We start from the raw sequence: 19287 nt of genomic DNA, 5'->3' as shown, positions 1-19287 counted from the left end.
GTCTGTGCGGGTGTGTGAGTTTTTGTTGTTTAAGGGGGGGGGGGGGGGGGTTGTATGATGTTACCTTGGAAAACTGGTCATGAGGGGGCTAATGTAAGAATTTAAATTTTTAATTACAACTCTGCAGACTTGTCATTGAAAGATTTTTATTTCCCTTTATTTAGCATCACTTGCTGTCACTGGATAAGCTAAGAATCGGAGCTAAGAAGCCTCAGAGGGGGTCCAATAGTTGCTTCTCTGTCAGCTATTTGAATCCATCTGAAGCCTTATGCTTACTTGCAAATTTTGGTAGACTCACCTCCGTGTTTGCCCTTTACTGACAGGTCAGTTGTCCTTCATTTTCCCATCCTCCTACACCGCTAATTACAGGTTCCCATTGCTCCTCTTCCGCCCTTGGTTGGCCACTTATGATGCAACTCTTGTGTATGTGGGGAGTGCACACTGCATTGCACATAGGCTGCAGAAGAGACATGCCATCTTCCAGCAATTTTTTAAAGTCTAGAATAATTGCATAGAGTATGTTGGAAATAAATTTAGTGGACAAGTATAAATCATAAGGTAGCTTCCGCATTTATAATTTTTAGAGAACCAGTAATGATTGGGCTTATGCGGTCTTAAAGTGCAAGTCTGGGCAAAAATAACATCTATATTTTTTTTATCAATAGAGGACCTTTACGTTATCACCTGAAGTCTTATAGTTGCTGCTTTGCCAACTGCCTGACCTCATACTGATAACAAACACTGACGTCCTGAGTGCACAAAACCGTGCATAAGAGTATGACTAATACTCTAATTCACTTTTTCTTAGAAATGCATAAAAAAATGCACATTTTAAGCTATGCTTTCCAGTCCATTCCAGACCAGAGAAAATGAGACTAGCAGTATTCTTTTATGTCTGGTCCGTAACGGGCTGCGCTGGTGTGAACAGAGCCCAGAAATACCATAGGGATACATTGGGATGCTTTTTTGTTCTGGGAACAAACTGCTGGTCTGGACATGGTGTGAGCAAGCCCTTAGGCTGGGTTCACACCATTTTCTGGACCAGATCTGGAACAGTGCATTGCGTTTTTACAGAGTTTTTGCCACGTTCTGAAGTTTGTGTTTTTTTGCTTAAAATGGGCTTTCAGGTGCGTTCCATGCATTTTTAATGCATTTCTATGCGTTCCAGTGCATTACAGTCAAGACAAAACGGAGGCCAGAAATAGCATAGGGATGCATTTTGGGTGCGGAAACGGTCTGGTCTGGAGGTAATCTGGATGTGCTGTGAATGGCCCTTAAACAGGATATCGGGACCAGTGATCAGGGGACCAGCTGATTCTGCAGGAAACTAAAACTAAACAGGGAGCAGAATCCATTGTAAGTGACTTAATCAGGATTTGAAATGGCTTAAAAACATTTCAACTTTAATATCACTTTAACGGCAGACAGTACAAGATATCCAACATTATGTTATCCAAAAATCCAATTCTGTGGGTTAGTTTCACTTTAGCTTTCTCCTACTGAGGACCCATTCACACCAAACTCGTCTGCTGTGTTTAGTGGTGCCTGCTCTTTGGCAGCACTCGTTCAGAACTTTAAAATTTAAACTTAAGAAAAAATACATCTTTAAACTAAGCCTGCAAGACAATATTTAGATCCATACACAAGCCCAATCACGATGGTAGCTTAACGCTACATTGTGAGAGGTAATGCCAGAGTCAGGTACAGGTTGCCATAGTGTGATATGTTGAACAGTAGACCCTGTTGTAGTTGTCCAGGGGCCCAGACTTAACGTATGGGCATGATTTCTGACAGCTACCATGAGAAGGATATTGCCAAGGCGATCATTCTGAACTCATAAAATGTAGGTTGTCTATTTTATTTCATAAAGCGCATACGTTTGACACACTGGTTTTTGTGATGTGTGATATTTTTTGTTGTTGCGATGAAATGTAAGCAAGTTTACACTGCAATGCGAAACCTGGGTTATGAGATCCCTAACTATCAATTATTCATTCAAAGGTTTCATCAGCTTTGCAGAATACAAAGTGCTGTGATATTATTGTGTATGTTGTTATAGACACAGGCTGCCCACAGTAGAAATGATGCATGTTTTAGACTTTTATCATCCTGATGAAATAACGCAGACCTCTCTGTGTGGGCTTTATGGGACAGTGGGGCTGTGCCCTTTTATGTCAAGGGCTGGAGTCAAGTAGATTTACTTACCTGGTCCCCGCTCCCAAACCCCCCTCCCCCCGTGATGGAAACTCTCCCCTCGTTCCCCTCTGTTCCAGCAGTGGACTGTCTCTCGTCATCTTCTTATCCTTATGTCTCATTAGAGAGTACCTGCCTTTGCATTTATAATGTCACCTATGATTGCGTTAAGGTGCATTGTGTTGCAGAAACACATTTATTTTTAATGGGCTGCCAGTGCAGGCAAAATCTTATATGGTGTATATAAGATTATAATGGTATATCTTTGCGGTGCAATGACCAAAGTTATGTCACATGTTGTTCCACGTGTTTTTCCATTAAGGCAGCCCATTCAAAATAAATGAGCTGCCAGTGTATTTGGATGCCATTCAGAATGAATGGCACAGCCGCCCCCCAGTTACATGTGGAAGTGTGAATGGGCCCAAATGACTCCTTTTTACAATGTAACTCACCACAATGCATTTCATGTGTTGTGATGGGTTGCAGAGTGGGTACATTGCTTGTAGCATTCGGGTGCAATTCACTAATACTCCATTACTCATTGATTTCCCCTGCAGTTACTACCTCTGTTTTAATAAGCAAAGTGACAGTGTCTGTATTTTTCTTTCAGTGCTTTGACATAGTCTGTTAAGGAAGTGTGTGTGTATGTATGTATGTATGTATGTATGTATGTATGTATGTATGTATGTATGTATGTATGTATGTATGTATGTATTAGATAGATAGATATCGATCTAGATAGATAGATAGATATCGATCTAGATAGATAGATAGATATCGATCTAGATATGTATGCTGGCATTCTAATATAGATATATATATCTACAGGTATATATATCTATATTAGAATGCCAGCATACACAATTCAAAATCAATCACAAAGCTTTTTTCAGTGCCTTGCTGCTGCTATGCGTTGTTGTGCCTGAAAACTCATTAGCGTTGAGGTGCCATACAAAATGAATAGCACTGCGGATTGTGAATTACCACAAGACATAGGTGTGAAGCCAGCCTCAAGGCTTTTGGCTTACAGCGCATGGAAAGGAAAAAATGTTTTGGCTATACATTCACTTTAAAGTGGCTATTTACAGTTTTGCTTTCACTCTTTTTTTTTTTTACAAAAAACAGAATTTAAAGGTTATACATTGTTATTGACAAGTTTTTATTATCAATAATATAATTTTACTTTTTCGATTTAGTTGTTTTTATTGCATTTAGTGTGCTCTAATAATTTGTGTATTTTTATTGGAGATATAGGTTTGATAAAACCTCTGCGTAACTATCATGGGACGTAATTACTGTGTAACGTAGTCTTTTAAAGGAGAACTATGGGGTTAGGGCTTTTCCCCATAGTTCTAAGGGTAACGGGAGGACACAAACTAGCGTCCTCCCATTACCCAAAGCTCAGTATACCGCGAGCTACAGCTCGCGGTATACTGAGACACCGCAACGGATCCCGACAATTCTGTCTGGATCCACCCAGCTGCGTGAGTGACAGCTGGCTCTGCCTATCTAGAGGCAGAGCCAGCTGTACCCGCCCCCTCCCCCGTCCGTTCCACCAGTCAGCGCTGGGGGATCAGAGCAGGAAGGGGGGAATCATTGCAGGGAGCCGTGAGTGACAGTCACTCACGGCTCTCTGCACGGATAAATCGAGAAGTGAGCGAGCGCCGGTATGTGTTCGCTCACTTCCCGATCTACTGATTCGAACTGTGACTATTTCATTGTCACACGTCGGCTCAGATTATGAGGCGGAGTGAAAATCACTCACCTCATAATTCTCCTTTTTGAATTTATGGTTTGGGTTTTTTTTTTTCACCCCACCAACTTTGAAAGCCATAAATGAAAAATGGTCTGGTCATCTGAGATTTAGAAAGGGGAGATTGGCAGCAAAAGGGTCAACAGACAAAGCTGTACAACAAAAGTGGCAGGTAGAGGTTTGAAACAAACCGTTTCACTGACGTGTACTTACAATAGGCGGCTTCTTTTCATTTAGTTAAGCTTCCATCCATCTACCCTCTCCGCAGGTTGACAATACTGCTGTTCAAAGGTGGCTATGCTGCTACTCCATAGATTGGAGGATCCTTAAAGTGCAGCAGTGAGAGGTTAAGTTTCGGACTCTGTTGCAGCCTTCTAATTACATAGAATTGTGATGCCTTTTAATTTATGTAATCTGTGTAACAAGTTTGAGTCAAGGAGTTTAACTTGCTCAACTTTTGTATTCTAGGTTGACTGACTGATTTGTTTTTATTTCACAGGACACCAGAAGCCACCTAACTCCTGAACCAATGGGTATTAATCAGAAAATAGACTTTTCGGACCCCATGTCACAGCCAAACTTGGATGAAATAAAGGATCAAATCAAGCGCGAAATCAGGAAAGAACTTAAAATCAAAGAAGGTGCCGAAAACCTGCGGAAGGTTACTACAGATAAAAAGAACTTGGCTTATGTGGACAATATTTTGAAAAAGTCAAATAAAAAGCTAGAAGAGTTACATAATAGTCTTCAGGAGCTAAATGCACATATTGTTGTACGAGAAGCAGAGGATCTTCCAGGTACTCCACAAGAGTGCAAGGAGAGAGAGTGAGCGTGTTTGTAAACCTTGAGCTACTAACAAGTATGGTACATGATGACATGCATAGTATACTAGTTTTTTGTTCACATCAGGTGGACTATTTGCTGTAAAAACTGTCCTTAATCAGTGCTTGTCCAGCTTTATCAGATACGTCTACATTTAAGATTTAATCTTGGATTCACTTTTTTTGCCAGTGTGCTGCTGTATTTTAAGAATTTGTATCTACTAAATTCAGGCACATCCACTCCTTATCCTAAATCTTCATTGATAGACACTTACATTGCGTTTACAGTAAATACCTTTTAGTAAGTTGACTCCACTGATATTAGTCCTGATATTGGATATTAGACTGATAGGTAGACTTTTTACATCTTGAAAAGTCTACCTTTTTAAGAGATGGACTTCCTTTCAAAACCTACTTTGTGTTGGGTCAAGCAACTTATGTCAGTCACTCCAGCTTATAGATTTAGGGCTAATAGTTCTTATCGTGTTTGCTCTGATGGCTCTTGTCAAAATTGTTGGCCCAGTTAACTCAAGGGTACTAAAACAGATCAGCCATTGGCCAGGTATACTTGTGATTTTTAAAGGCGATTCAAAAGAACGTTTTGGGAATAGTACATTTTTATCAGGTCAAATATATGGATATAATGTGCTGTACATACTAATTGGGAGTTCTTATTTACCAGACCTACTGCAATCATAAAATTGGTCTTACCAACAGGGGGAAGGATTCACCATATTGGCTCAGTAAGTCACTACCAAAATGTCAACATAAAGTAGACTGACTTCAGAGCTGCTCTTTATGATACTGCATGTTTTAGGCCTTGTTCACACCAAGTGCGTTCCAGGAGCAGAACAGAGCAGTTACTGACGTATCAAAACTGCGTCCAATGTATTCCAATAGTATTTTGGGCTCTAGTTCACACACCGCAGCGTTCAATTCCAGAGCATGTTAAACTGCAGCAAGCCCTATTTTACCTGCTATGGAACGCATTACCAAAAACGACCTGGAACGCATCAAAAACGCGGCACAAGGCACTGCGTGTGCAGAAACTCATGCAGATCTGGTCTGCATTTGGTGTGAACAAGCCCTTAGACAATGGGCTTTCATTAAGCTATTTTAAAGAGTTAGAGCACCAAAATGATTTAAAAATAAGCCTTTATAAAAAGAAGAAATATTGGGCTACCGTTGCTGACTTTTTGTAAATGTTAGTTGCCTAGCCATTCCACTGGTTTCACAACTTTGAGTCACCGACCAGGAGCGTTTATAGAGACTGGGAAACCTTATACAGATAGAAAGGTCAAAGGACACCTGTCATTAAAGAAGCATGGAGGCTGCCTTTGCTGGCCAATCTTTCAGACTTTTCTTGAAGACTTCTTGTCCACCTTGTATTTTTAATGCTAATTTATAAGCACATTTACATTTTAAACACTGACAGTGAGATATTTGGCCTTTCACTCACAGCTATTTTAGTTGAGCATATGCTTTAATGCGGGTCTTGACAGTTCCTGGTTACCAATGCGACTTAAAGACACGCACGACCAGGTCAGCAGTGCCACTACGTTCCCTTGTGTCCGTCAAGTGCTTCTTATTTATTTTAATTGTATTCAGTGTCAATAGGTACCCCCAGGTTTTGCTGTGACCAGCCTTCTCTCCCTATTCATTTCCATTGCATGCAGTGTCGCCTAGGTTGCCACCTGTTGTCACTGTTACCTGCTTCCTTCAATTGGCTCTTTCCCACCCCTGCCTTTGGCAGTGACTACAAATTGAGGTCTGAGCGAGTTGCTGCATGATTGTCTGAGCCGCCAGCCATGCTGACCCTGAAGGAGCTAAACTGCAACTTATGGCATCCATCATCATCACACCCTATGTGCCCCCATAATCATCATCTCCCCCTTCTATGTACCATAATCGTCCTTGTACCCACCCTATGCTTCCCCTTCATGAACGGTCCTACCTTGTGCCCCTTCAAGATTGGGCATCCTGAGATCAAACATGTTTGCCCCATTCCCAACTTGATAGGCTTAGACCATATGTAACCATGTCCCTTTGGCCACCCACAACATCCAGTACATTTTAGCTGCTCTCACCTTATTGCAGTGCTGGCTCCTAGCTTTTTAAATCTAGCTCTGGGAGAGATTTGTCCAGCCTCCTTTAACAAAGGCTCCTTTGGCCTGCACTGCCTATTTAAATGTTTGTCAGTCTTTGACCATGAGTGATGAAGTTAAATTCTTTCATGCTGTGTGTATTATGTTCCATTTGCATGAAATGTATAAATAGGAATCGGTCTACTCACATTTGCTTTACACAGTTTTTTGCCGTATCATAGACCATAGATTGGTGAGTTTGGTTCCAGAGTCTTACTTCCCTGCAGATTACCTTACTTAAAATAAACATGGATGTCAAGGCATTTTTTTTTTCCTAGTGTCCCACTAAGTGTTAGATCATATGTGAGTAACAGTCTCTAGAGGCTATGGCTGTACCACCTTAGTAAAATGGCAGCAAATCTGCTATCTTCTGATGTCACTCATTTTTAAATTTGCAACTAGGGAAACGTTGGGTATTGATTTTTGTGTATGGTACAAAAAGCTGGAAACCTCCAGCTTATGGTAACTTCTCTCCCCTGCACATATTGGCTGGTTGATGGAATGGTGCTTCCCAATGACAGACCTATTGGCATACAGCAGATCCAGTTTTATCTCGGGCACATCAAATTGCCTCCTGATCTCATTGAAGCTGATGTATCATTTATCTGCTATCAATATATGTTTGTGTACAATTTATAATAGTGTTTAAAGTTGAGCCGAGCATTTTATTTATCTCATATGAATCAATAGGGTATATGTCAACTTTTTCCTTGCAATAAATGCGCACCACTCTGCTATTTCAGTTTTGACAGCTCTGTCGAGATCTGGACTTCCCAATGTGTACAGGCTGTTTGTTACATTCTTCAGCACAGAAATATGTAACAATATATTTCTTTGAAACAATTTTTCAAGGCTTCCGATAGTCTGGGAGCGCTTAATTGTTTTGTGTTCACATTGGAACGTAACGCAGACAATATCATATATAAATATATTTTTATATTATAAGTATTATTTTTAAAAATTAACCCCTTACTATCAATCTGCCGCTGAGCTGCAGATTTGTTTTTCTCCCTAAGGGGTTAATGTTTTTAAATGTAACCCCCTCATGACTGCATTGTTCAAAGAATGTTGCTGTCCCGAAGTCTGACACTTAATGACACTGACATTGTGGGCCACACAACCTGGTGATCACTGTTAGTTTTTAGAGAAAATAAAATGTTAGCTTTTAGTTTTAGGCTGAGAAGTACAGAAACATTTCTGAAATCCTAGGGATATGGGGCGTTTCCAAAAAAGGACAAAATAAATTAATTTATTTTAAGGATTTTTCTTTTTTTTTTTAGCTGTGCCATTTAAAAAAACCAAAAAAAACTGGGGAGTAAGTGTTTGTTTGTCTATTTTTATTTGTTCATACTAAGTGAGGCGTTAGGCGCACATATGTAATATAAATATATAGCCCTAGCTGTCCTCTAAAAAACAATATATAATATGTGTGGGTGCACTTAGTAACATAGTAAGAGAGTTATGGCATCCATGGCAGTATATTACTGCCGTGGAAGAATCACACAGCAAAAATGTAAAAAGCACAACAGTCATTAACGAGCAGAAACTGAAAAAAGCGCAGTCATGAAGGGGTTAATGTTCAGATTGACAAATTTGTTCCTAAACACATGAGGCCAGTCTGCCCTCACCTTAGCTCTTCACTATGCTGCTAGTGGAAATAAAGTGCTACAAATGAATCTCTATAGGAACAGGTACATCTTTTCAAGTGACATTCATTTATGATTTTAGTAAGTGAACAGTCATGCCTTTTGTTAAATCTGATCTCTGCACTGTACAAGTCAATTTACAAATGTGTTTGTGTATCCCAAGTGTGTACCAGGCTCATGCTGTTGTCTGTTATTTTGAAGCTGCGTGATGTACTGTTCTGTGTTTGCTTGACTGTCATTGGTTTTATGTTTTCACATTTTTTTTTATTAACAGTTGCCTGCCCGCTAATTGACCTTCAGCTTACCTTTTGAACAAGACAGAGCTTACCTTTACTCTGAATAAGCTGGTCTGCAGCCTGCTGCTTGTTTAACTTTCTATTCATTGCTTTTGGCTTTCTCTTTCTTACTTCTGGTAAAGTTGCTTTAAGTGGAGCAACTGGCTCTCAAAGGACATATAATGCCACACGTCATTGAACGTGTTTACTCTCTGCTAACTGGGTTTTCTTTCACATTTTCTTTCTTTTATTCTTTCACCCACAAGTTAATTTATTAACCTTTTTATTGCCTGTTGGGTTTGCCACAACAATAACATTCAACAATGAATCTGTAAACATTGTCATTGTAATCAGCAAAACATTTTTTACATTTCCAGATTGTCCCAAGACACCAGACACTCCGAAAAGTGACTCGGGCTCATCAGCGCACAATGGAAGGCTCATGGCTTTGCAGAAGCAGTTAGACATTGAGCTGAAAGTCAAACAGGGAGCAGAGAACATGATACAGACCTATTCTAATGGTCCCTCAAAAGTAAGTAGAGGTTTAAGGAATTTAGGTATTCCTTGGGCCTCCAGAAAGGAGAACATATTTCTCCATTGCAATTCTCTTTGCATAAAGTAACTGATAGAATTCTACTGCGGCCACGTACATTTTGTGTTTTTGATTGCTCTCCCCAGATAAAATGTTTCCGTTTAGTTTTGAGAGATTAGGTATCAATGTTAAAGGGGGTTGTCGTCATGAGTAGGCCTAAGGTTATTTAACTTTTTTTTTTTTGTCTTTGTGGTGAGAGACCTGTGCACTAAATGGTGCAGCCTAGAGCCTCAGATCGGATATTTTATTGACCTGTTCAGTTGGCTTTTTAATAAAGCAGGTGAGGGTAAAGAAGCCGCTAAATGTAGTGAATTGGGCCACCTAATGTTCAGTGCTTTATATGGCTCATAAAGTTTACCCGTATTTGTTTGTGGGTCTTATCCCTTTTATGTATTGTTGTCTTCATACATTTATACCGTTTTATTATAGGCAGTCCAATACATGTTATAGGTATTCTGCAAGGTAATTTAGAACATGGTCACAGACTAATACATATATAGTATATGTTGTGACTGGTGCTTTTGGAAATTTGATTATAAGGTCAATATAGTAGGGACCTTTTTAGCTCTAATAATTTTACTTTGACGTGAGTGAAAGCCTAGGTATTTCTTTAGTATAGAAAAGGTGTATGGCACACAACCTGCGTGTTGTACCAGAGTGCATAATGTATCATTGTGGGTTCAAGTACTCAAGCAGCCTCTGTGGCTACCTTCGGTCCGTTGTATGGTAACCAGGTAGCACTGCTTGTAGAGTTCATGATCTCCTGTTTTGAACTTAGCACATGTATAAACACTTTTTTTTTTTCTTTTTACCTGCCTTTTAATTATGCTTATCACTTGTTTTTGCAGGATAGGAAGCTGCTTGGAACTGCCCAACAAATGCTACAAGACAGCAAAACAAAAATAGAAGTAATACGTATGCAGATTCTTCAGGCAATGCAGCAAACCAATGAAATGTCCTTCGATAATGGTAAATAATAAAAAAAAGTTCCACATCCTTTCTGTACAGCAATCGTATTGCCACAGCATAAGCTTGGTATCAAAGTTGTAAGTTGATGTATATTAGAAATATAATTGTAACAGGAAGCAGTGCTCCAACTAATGGTTGCTCATGGCTACTCTGCAGCAGGAATACAAGAGCTTATAAGCAACATTTTAAAATATTTCTCTAAATGTTAGCATATAGCATATAGTGTATATTTGTAGTTGACTCCGGACATAAATGGATAGTTTAACCCCTTAAGGACCAAGGCTTTTTTTTTTCTTCCGCTTTTTGTTTACATTATATAATACACATTTTAGCCCTGCAAATTACTTAAAACCTCCAAATGTTATATTTTTTTCTGAAAGCCAAGAACCTGTAGAATAAAATGGTGGCAGTTTAAAATTTTTATGTTGCATGACATTAGCGCAACTTATGATTAAACCCAAAATTTTTGTTAAAAATGCCCTTAAGTGGAATTTAGTGCCCCAAAACACTATATATGTAAAATAATATACACTGAGTGGCCAGATTATTATGACCACCTGAGGTTTGTAAGCAAATTAGCTATAATTTTGCACTGAAGTTGCTAGAGGGCCGGACCATTATAAATAGGGAAGCAGGTTGTTTACCACGACAGTAGAAGTGATTTTGTTCTGAAGATATGGGTAAACAACACAATTTAACAGCCTTTGAACGTGGGATGATTGTTGGCGCTCAGAGCCATGGAGCGAGTATCAGCAAAACAGCAGAATTTGTTAAATGTTCAAGAGCAGCTGTTGTTAAAGTGTTTAAAGACTGGACTGTCAGCCGAAAATCTGGGTCTGAACGTGCGAATTGTGGCCATCAGCGACTAGTCAATGTTAGGGCAGAACGGAGAGTGGCAAGACTGGTACAAGACAACAGAAGGGCAACAGTGCAGTGTCAGATTCCTCACATCACCTTTCAACATCTCGTGGAGTCACGAGGCGGCCCAACAAAGTCATCTCGTGGCCCAACAAAGTACTGATGGGGGTGGTCATAATAATCTGGCCACTCAGTGTATAAAACATGAGCTTACAACATGTCAATAGATACTGAACAAACCTAGGTTCAAAATTGTGTGCGTTTTGTGAAACGGCTACAAAATTCAGTACCCCAAAAAGTCCATAGATGACGCTTTAAAGCCCCTACAGGTCATCATTTCAGAGATGCGCGTAAATATTGTCGTTAGAATTTTACCAGTCTGTAGAAGTGATCTGTCGACAGCTGAGTCGCCAGAATTGCTTCTACTGTAAAGCCTACAAACATCAACAAAGTTCCGGCGGCTTGAGTCTGTTTAACCCCTTAAAGACCCATTACTGAATTATACCATCTTAGGTCGTGAAGGGGTTAAAGGAGAACTATGGGGTAAGTGTTTTTCCCCATAGTTCTCCTCAGGGTCATGGGAGGACATAAACTAGCATCCTCCCGTGACCTAAAGCTCAGTATACCGCAAGCTCCAGCTCGCGGTATACTGAGACTGCCGCAGCAGGGACGGATCCTGACATTACTGTCAAGATCCACCCAGCTGCGTGATTGACAGCTGGCTCTGCCTATCTAGAGACAGATCCATCTGTACCTGCCCCTGTTCGTTCCTCCAGTCAGCGCTGGAGGATCGGGGAGGGAATCCCTGCAGGGAGCCGTGAGTGACTGTCGCTGCTCTCTGAAGGGACAGGATCGAGAAGTGAACGAGCGACGCTCACTTCCCGATCTGTTGAGCCGACGTGTGACAGTTTCATTGTCACATGTCGACTTGAACTATGAGGATAAGTGAAAATCACTCACCTCATAGTTCTCCTTTAACATACTCAAAGCAGAACCTTGTTTTTGCTTTTGTTGTTTTTTAACCCTGGATATAGCATTTATAGGGATTATGTGAGTTTACTGTCCTGTATATGGTACAAACGCAAGTACCTTTTTTCTCATTGCCTTTCTTTGGCACATTCGAATACCCTTCGAGGAGCAGCTAATGCTTGATGTTGAATTATGAGAGACACTTCATGTGTGTGTCTGTCTTGCAGCAAAACCTGTGATTAGTCCACTTGAGCTCCGAATGGAAGAATTGCGACACCACTTCAGGATAGAATTTGCCGTGGCTGAAGGTGCAAAAAATGTAATGAAGCTACTTGGCTCTGGGAAAGTTACAGACAGGAAAGCCCTATTAGAAGTAAGTGTTCGTTGCTTTTTGGCTTTATCTAAACTGTAGAATAGTTTATTTCTACCAAAGTGTATATGAAATGGTGAGGATTGCACCAACACTTATTTAGTTCTAGCATGAACATCATGTGTAGCATATTGTCTTGTTAAAGTGAACCGCTGATAAAGTGTTGGTATTCTTGGTTGTATGCTACCTGTAGACCTATGAAAGGTATTGGTTGGAAGAGGGGAGTGGAATTATATATTGCATCTCTGAGCTGAGGTTCTATTAATCAATCTGTTAAGATTTTCCTATTTGCTTAGTGTGTTAACTTTTTGATGGAGTCCTTTTTGGCACTGTTGAGTTAAATATGTCAGTTGTAATTCAGTGGCTTATACCTCTATACCAAGTTGGCATATACTTAGAAGTCTCTTGGTCTTTCTATTTGGGTTTTCACCCAACAGAAGGATCATTGTGTGGCTTTGGCCTGTTGCCTCAAAATGTAGTTCTTAAACAGTCTGGTTATACTGCCTCCTAGAGGAGGTTGGGACGCTGGCAAGCAAAGTTAAGTCAGCTCCTGTACAACCATGCTTTCATAATGCTTTAGTTTTTGCTAGTGTCCTAGGAGGTTGGATGCATTTTCTCAGCTCTGCTGAGAAAGTCTACCTTTTTATTTTTGCAAGCCTCGGCACACCATAGATATTTTTTTTTTTGGGTGCATTCAATCAAGACTTCAGAATCACTGGATAAACATATTCTCAGCACAAGATTTGGAGGCCATATCTGGGCATCTTTGGATTGGAGGATTTTAGGGCTAGCCTAGAATGTGACCTCTAAGCATTGGGCTCTGCAGTGTAGTGCTTTCCAGACCTGTGTGTACTGCGTTAGTTAGCCACCCACCTCTCTCCAGCTCCAGAGCTTTGGAGCATCCTCTTGTGTGATTCAGTCTCTGAGGACTAACATAGAGGGTATTGCCAGTCAGTCTGAAGCACCGGGAGCTAACTCACAGTTTGGTACTGTTCTGCACCAATTTTAAATTAATGCTCTACCATCTTATCGAAAGAGGACTGTCCTGCTGTAGTGGGTGACCTCAGCCCATATTCCTCTACTGCTTCTATTTTCTAAATTCTAGATCCTGTGACACACCCGCCCCCCCCCCCCCCCTCTTCAATATAGAGTCACCCTCTTTGGAAGCTGCTATAGCTCTGGTGGGTGAGGTGTCCACCAGGATCCCGTTTTGTTTGTGCACAATTAATGGAGCAATCTGTTTTTGCAAAAACTCTAAGCATGCTCTGCTCCAGTGCCATCGGCGAAAAGAATCTAATTTTGACCCTACTGGCTTTGCATCTCAAGTATGCCTGAAGTCCCTAATATCATCTCGGATTCTGAGTCCTATCAGTCTACACCTGTAGACACTGCATATGAGCAAATTCCATATGACTCGGTTTTACAAGAAGCTGTTTGAAATCTGATTAAAGCAGTATGTTATACACTCCCTATTTAAGACTTTCCTCTTCGAAGACTGGAAACAAAATAGACTCATGGGCCCTCCTGACAATGTGAAGGAGCTTTTTCTCTTTGAAAGGGAATTTATTCTATAGTGGTCTATGCCCACTATAGATACTCCAGTCTTAACAAGCATTCCAACAAACGGGTTGATGGTGCTCTTACCTTTTAGGGATTTCACTGACAGACACCATGCTTAAGTCTGTTTGAATTTCCTGGATTGACTTTGTCCTCTGTTGGCAGTGACTTTGATTTGTGAAACTATGTCGCTATCCATTAATGTGGACTCCTCCATTTTGAGGACAAACCCTCATATCCATGGGCATTTAGAACAAATATGTGGAGCTCTGACCTTTTTAACTATAATAATGTCTTGCAAGCATCTAAACTTGTGCCTCGCATGGTGGTAATATTGGTTCATAAGCATAGGGCACTTTGGCTAGATGTCGTAGAGACGTTGAGAATACACCCAAGGAACATCTGACTCCCTTTCCCATTAACCAGTTGACATCCGCGTGCTAGGGGGCGCGCGCGAGCAGAAAAAAATTGCCGTCTGGAGACGGCAACCCGCAGATGCTGCAGTGCCGTCCGTCCGTTTTTTTACTACGGGCGGATGGCAAGAGGTTAAGGAAAGGGGCTCTCTTTAGACCTGCCCTTGAGCGTGCTTTTCCCAAGACTAGTTTTGGGTCAGACTTTGCCTGCCTCAGCGCAGGAGATCTGTATACAGAGTGAAGGAACCCCAGTCTTCATTTACTAATACAGTAGTAACTCATAGGTGGGAAGAGTCTACCTTTTACTCAAGCCACAGATCTCAAATCCAGAAGCCCTCTGCTTAGCCTTCTGCAAAGGTGTTGCCTCACTTTTTTGTAATTTGGGAACCTACTATTCCAGTTTAAAGTTCAGGCTTCCCCTGTAGCTCTCATTCTAGACCCTTACATGAGGCACCTCCTTCAGCTGCCCCTTCTTACCCTTCTGGTATTACTGTACTACATTGTGTATCTTCCTGGGTTTGTTGGTTTCCGCGCACCCTGGGGTCTCTGATTCCTACTCTGGTGGGTGCCTATCCTTGGGGATGTTTTGAACTTGCTCAACTCTCAGCAGTGGAGACCTTTTTCCATCACAGATGTTTGCACCCCTTACGGTGCTTGATCCTCCTCAGCCTTATACCTCTCCTGAGGGACGTCTTGACTTATAAGGCTGGCGAGGATCAGTCCCTAGTATGGACCTAACTCTTCAGATGTCCTTGCAGCACAGTTCTCTCACCCTGCTCACAGAACTGACCCTTATGTCCACCTTACTGCCTTTACCTGGCTTCCCCATTGTGTAAGACGCCTGGGACCTTACCTGAGAGAGTCAGTTAGGGAGTCTGGAATTTGGGCCAACAAGAACATATGTCGAGGGCACACCATGGATTTCGACCCCCCCACCCCCTTTTGATCTGCTGCTGTTTCAGAGGGATACAAGAGAGACTAAATCAAATTCAGATACTTACACCAGCTTCTTTTAAAAATATTTTTTTTTTTTAATGAATACATAACTGCATAAATAGTTTTATATCCTCCTGGAGTTTAACTTTAAAAAGGAAATTGGCTTGTGCTTCGCATCTGATTTTCCATTGAATTATTAAAAGAAGGTTGTTGCATCATACTTTAGCATGCACTGCACCACACCATAACTTATCCTTTGCTGGCTCAGGTAAAGCTGGGTTTGGTGTTATTTTAGGGTGGAGTAATGTTTGATTTTAAAAGTTTATTTTAGGTGATTCCCTGCCCATCTTCTAGCAACAGCCAGACAATAAAGCTCCCTTAGACTCTATGTCGGCTTCAATTGTACACTGAATGACGATCAATCAGCATGCAGGTTTTGTTTTTTTTGTAAAGTTTGAAATCAAATTTTGTGGGCATTCACAAAGTAAATATGCCAAGTGCTTGCTTTTGTCAAATAATGTAAAGCTAGGTATGACCTGGGGCTCCCATATACTTGTTTGTCCTTAGTTAACTTATTAAAGGGAACCTGTTACCAGTGTACTGTGAAGGCATCTATATTGTGGGTATAATTAATTGTGGGGATTTAGCAGCTTTCCCCTCAGCCCAGCACATAATCATTTTATGCTTTGTGACTATTGTGAGTCTCAGTGATTTATAGCTGACAGACGTGCTATGTACTGGTTTCAAGCTTCTGGTGTAAGTTTGCAAGGAAAACCTAGTATGTTTTGAGTAAATTTTAAAGCACTGTTGAAATGTTTACCTTTTTTTTTAAGTATTTTTTTCCCTTTACTACATACTTTAGTTTTTTGTTGCATGTTTTTTTATTGTAATGTAAGAAAAGACTGCCCCTAATGGCTAATCTACAAATTAACTGCTGCTATTAATCTGCTTAATTGCTTAACGCTGTACTCTAGGCAGATTCAATTAAACACGAATGCAGCAATTTGTTTTTCAGTCAGCTGACCTACCTAGAGACTTGCATTGTGGAGTAGTAGTAGAACTAGAGTGCACCGAAATGAACATTTTGAAACCGAATTTTTTTTTACAAATGTCAGGTTAAAACCAAAAATATTTAATTTTTTTATAAACTTTTTAAAATGTATTTAATATTTTATTTATTTCATATTTTATTAACTTTACTGTTGTGGCTTCAGTGAAATATTAGGGGTCTACACAAACCCCTGATATTTCCCTTTTAAAATAGAAAAAAGGGATCGAGGACACGGTCCACAATTTTGTTTTCTACAGCCACAGCATTGAATGAACAGGAAACCTCTATACTGTACTGAGTGTTCCTGTTCATTCATAACTTGTGGCCATAGTTTGAGTTACTATGTACACAATTATGAATGAACAGGAAGCGATGTAGATTACTTCATATTTATTAATCACTGGTACATAGTAACTCATACCATGTCCAGTTATTTACAAGCAGTCAGCGATCAGCTCTTTCCTGACTCGCTGTCACAGCTGAGTCGGCGGTGCGGGGAGGAGAGTTTGGTCTATTTTGACAGCTGACTCCTCCCCCTCACCGCCGACTCAGCCTCTTGTGACAGCGCATGTCTGTCTCTGCCCCCACACCGCCGTTCTCCGTCCTCATTGGTCAGAGGAGGCTGAGCGGGGCGTTGCAGGAAGAGAGCCCGGCCTCCTGTGACACGTTGGGTGTTCACAGCGCTCTCCTCCCCCACATCGCTTGGCCTCCTCTGACAGTTTCTCTGCTCCCCGCTGGACGCTGCACTGTGTTAGAGGGGACACAGAGCAGCGCACAGCGGGGAGGAGAGAAACTATGGATGCGCACGGCTCTTTAGGCATTTTTCCAAAAGTGCAATTTTTGCCCAATATGTTTCGGAGGCTGAGATTTCGGTAAGTAGAACTACTGTGTACCACTGCAAAGTAGAAAACTGAGCCTGTGGTTGCAATTCCTAAATATGGCAACCCGCTTGTACAGATATATACACAAAAACATTAACACACATTGTTAAGGTGAACCTTTCGCTATAGGGTCAAATCATTGTTAAGGTGAACCTTTCGCTATAGGGTCAAATCAAACTAATGTCACCTTTTAAAAAAAAATACAAAATGCCACTTTACTTTGCTTTGACAGCCCATATTTTCAAAAATCCACCATGTTGCATATCCCACATGGTGGGATATACCTTCTTTCCCGCTACATGCTGTGCTTCCTCCCTCTGGCTTGTACATCCTGTGGTGACAGCTGTCCTGTAATACTTTACAGATTCTTTACAGCTGTCCTGTAATGGTACCTGTAGTGCCAGGGATCTGTCACACGGCAGAATTTTAAGACCAGTACCCCTGGAAAAAGAAGTATACAGCATCTCTTTAATGGGAGGCTTTCGTTCAACCCTGTTATTTCTCACTTTGTATACATCTTTTGGATCAAAACAATTTTAACATTTCAGCTATGGGCCTATTAATTTGGCAATATCTTTAGGTAAGAAAGTAATATAGACCGATCAGCCATAACATTAGGACCGCTCAGAGGTGAAGTGAATGTAATTGATTCTCATTATAATGGCACTTGCAAGTGGGTGGGATATATTGGGCAGCAAGTGAACATTTTGTTCCTGAAGCTGGTGTGTTAGAAGTAGAAAGAAAAGGGCAAGCGTAAGGATTTGAGCGACTTCGACAAGGGCCAAATTGTGATGGCTAGACAACTGGGTCAGAGCAACTCCAAAACTGTGCCTACAATAGGCTTGTGAGCTTCAGAACTGGACAAGGGAGCAATGGAAAAAGGTGGGCTGGACTGATGAATCACATTTTAATTTAGATTGCCTAGATGGCCAGGTGCATGTGTCGCTTACCTAGGAAAGAGATGGTACCAGGATGCAGTATGGGAAGAGGGCAAGCTGGCAGAAGCAGTGTGTTGCTTTGGGCAATATTCTGCTGGGAAATCTTGGGTCCTGCCAGTCATGTGGATGTTTATTTTACATGTACCACCTACCTAAAAACATTCTTTATGACCCACTACACCCCTTCATGGAAATGGTTTTCCCTGATGCCAGTAACCTCTTTCAGCAGGCTAATGAGCTCTTCCACACTGCAAAAATTGTTCAAGAATGGTTTGAGGAACACAACTAGTTTGAGGTGTTAACTTGGCCTACAAATACTCCAGATCTCAGTTCAATCAAGCATCCCTGGAAAAACGAGTCTGATCCATGAAGCCCCCACATCTCAATTTACAAGACTTAAAAGATCTTCTACTGACGGCTTAGTGCCAGATACCACAGGATACCTTCAGGGGTCTAGTGGAGTCAACACCTCAGCAGGTCAGGGCTGTTTTGGTGGCAGTAGAGGGACCTACTTAATATTAGGTGGGTGGTCATATTATTATGGCTGATCAGTGTATATATATCGTTTTTGTGGCACAAACGGGGCTTTTTCTTGGCAGTATTGTCTTTGCGTATGACTAAAGCCATTTAGGCTGAAACGTGTAAGCGGTTGCCACTGTTTGGATGAGAGCTTTCAATAAATTATTGCCGTTAAAAGACACTTATTCCCCTATTTTCTGCTTTCTCTTGGCAGTATTTTCTTTCAAAAAGGTTATTTTCTATGCAATCCATAGATAAAATTTGCACTTTTTTAAATGTGTCGCTAAAACGACACTAAAACAAAAATAGGAACGTTTAAACGTTAGTTGTTAAAAAAAAAAAAAAGCAAACTAGTAGCAAAACAGCTAAAGTAGAATGGGAGGCAGGAGTTGGTTAGTCAAC

General features: G+C 40.9%; 1 protein-coding gene across 1 annotated transcript in view; it reads left to right on the top strand.

The window, feature by feature from the left end:
- PKN2 (protein kinase N2) overlaps positions 1-19287 on the top strand; it is a 95015-nt gene that overhangs the window by 57298 nt on the left and 18430 nt on the right. The window contains exons 2-5 of the mRNA XM_018561385.1: positions 4446-4743; positions 9210-9364; positions 10273-10393; positions 12448-12593. Of these exons, the coding sequence (XP_018416887.1) occupies positions 4446-4743; positions 9210-9364; positions 10273-10393; positions 12448-12593 (720 nt within the window). The remainder of the gene's footprint in view (positions 1-4445; positions 4744-9209; positions 9365-10272; positions 10394-12447; positions 12594-19287) is intronic.

This window comes from Nanorana parkeri, unplaced genomic scaffold, assembly GCF_000935625.1.
Source record: "Nanorana parkeri isolate BGI_ZX_2015 unplaced genomic scaffold, ASM93562v1 scaffold521, whole genome shotgun sequence".
Lineage (NCBI taxonomy): Eukaryota > Metazoa > Chordata > Amphibia > Anura > Dicroglossidae > Nanorana > Nanorana parkeri.
This window is presented reverse-complemented; position numbering and strand designations above follow the sequence as displayed.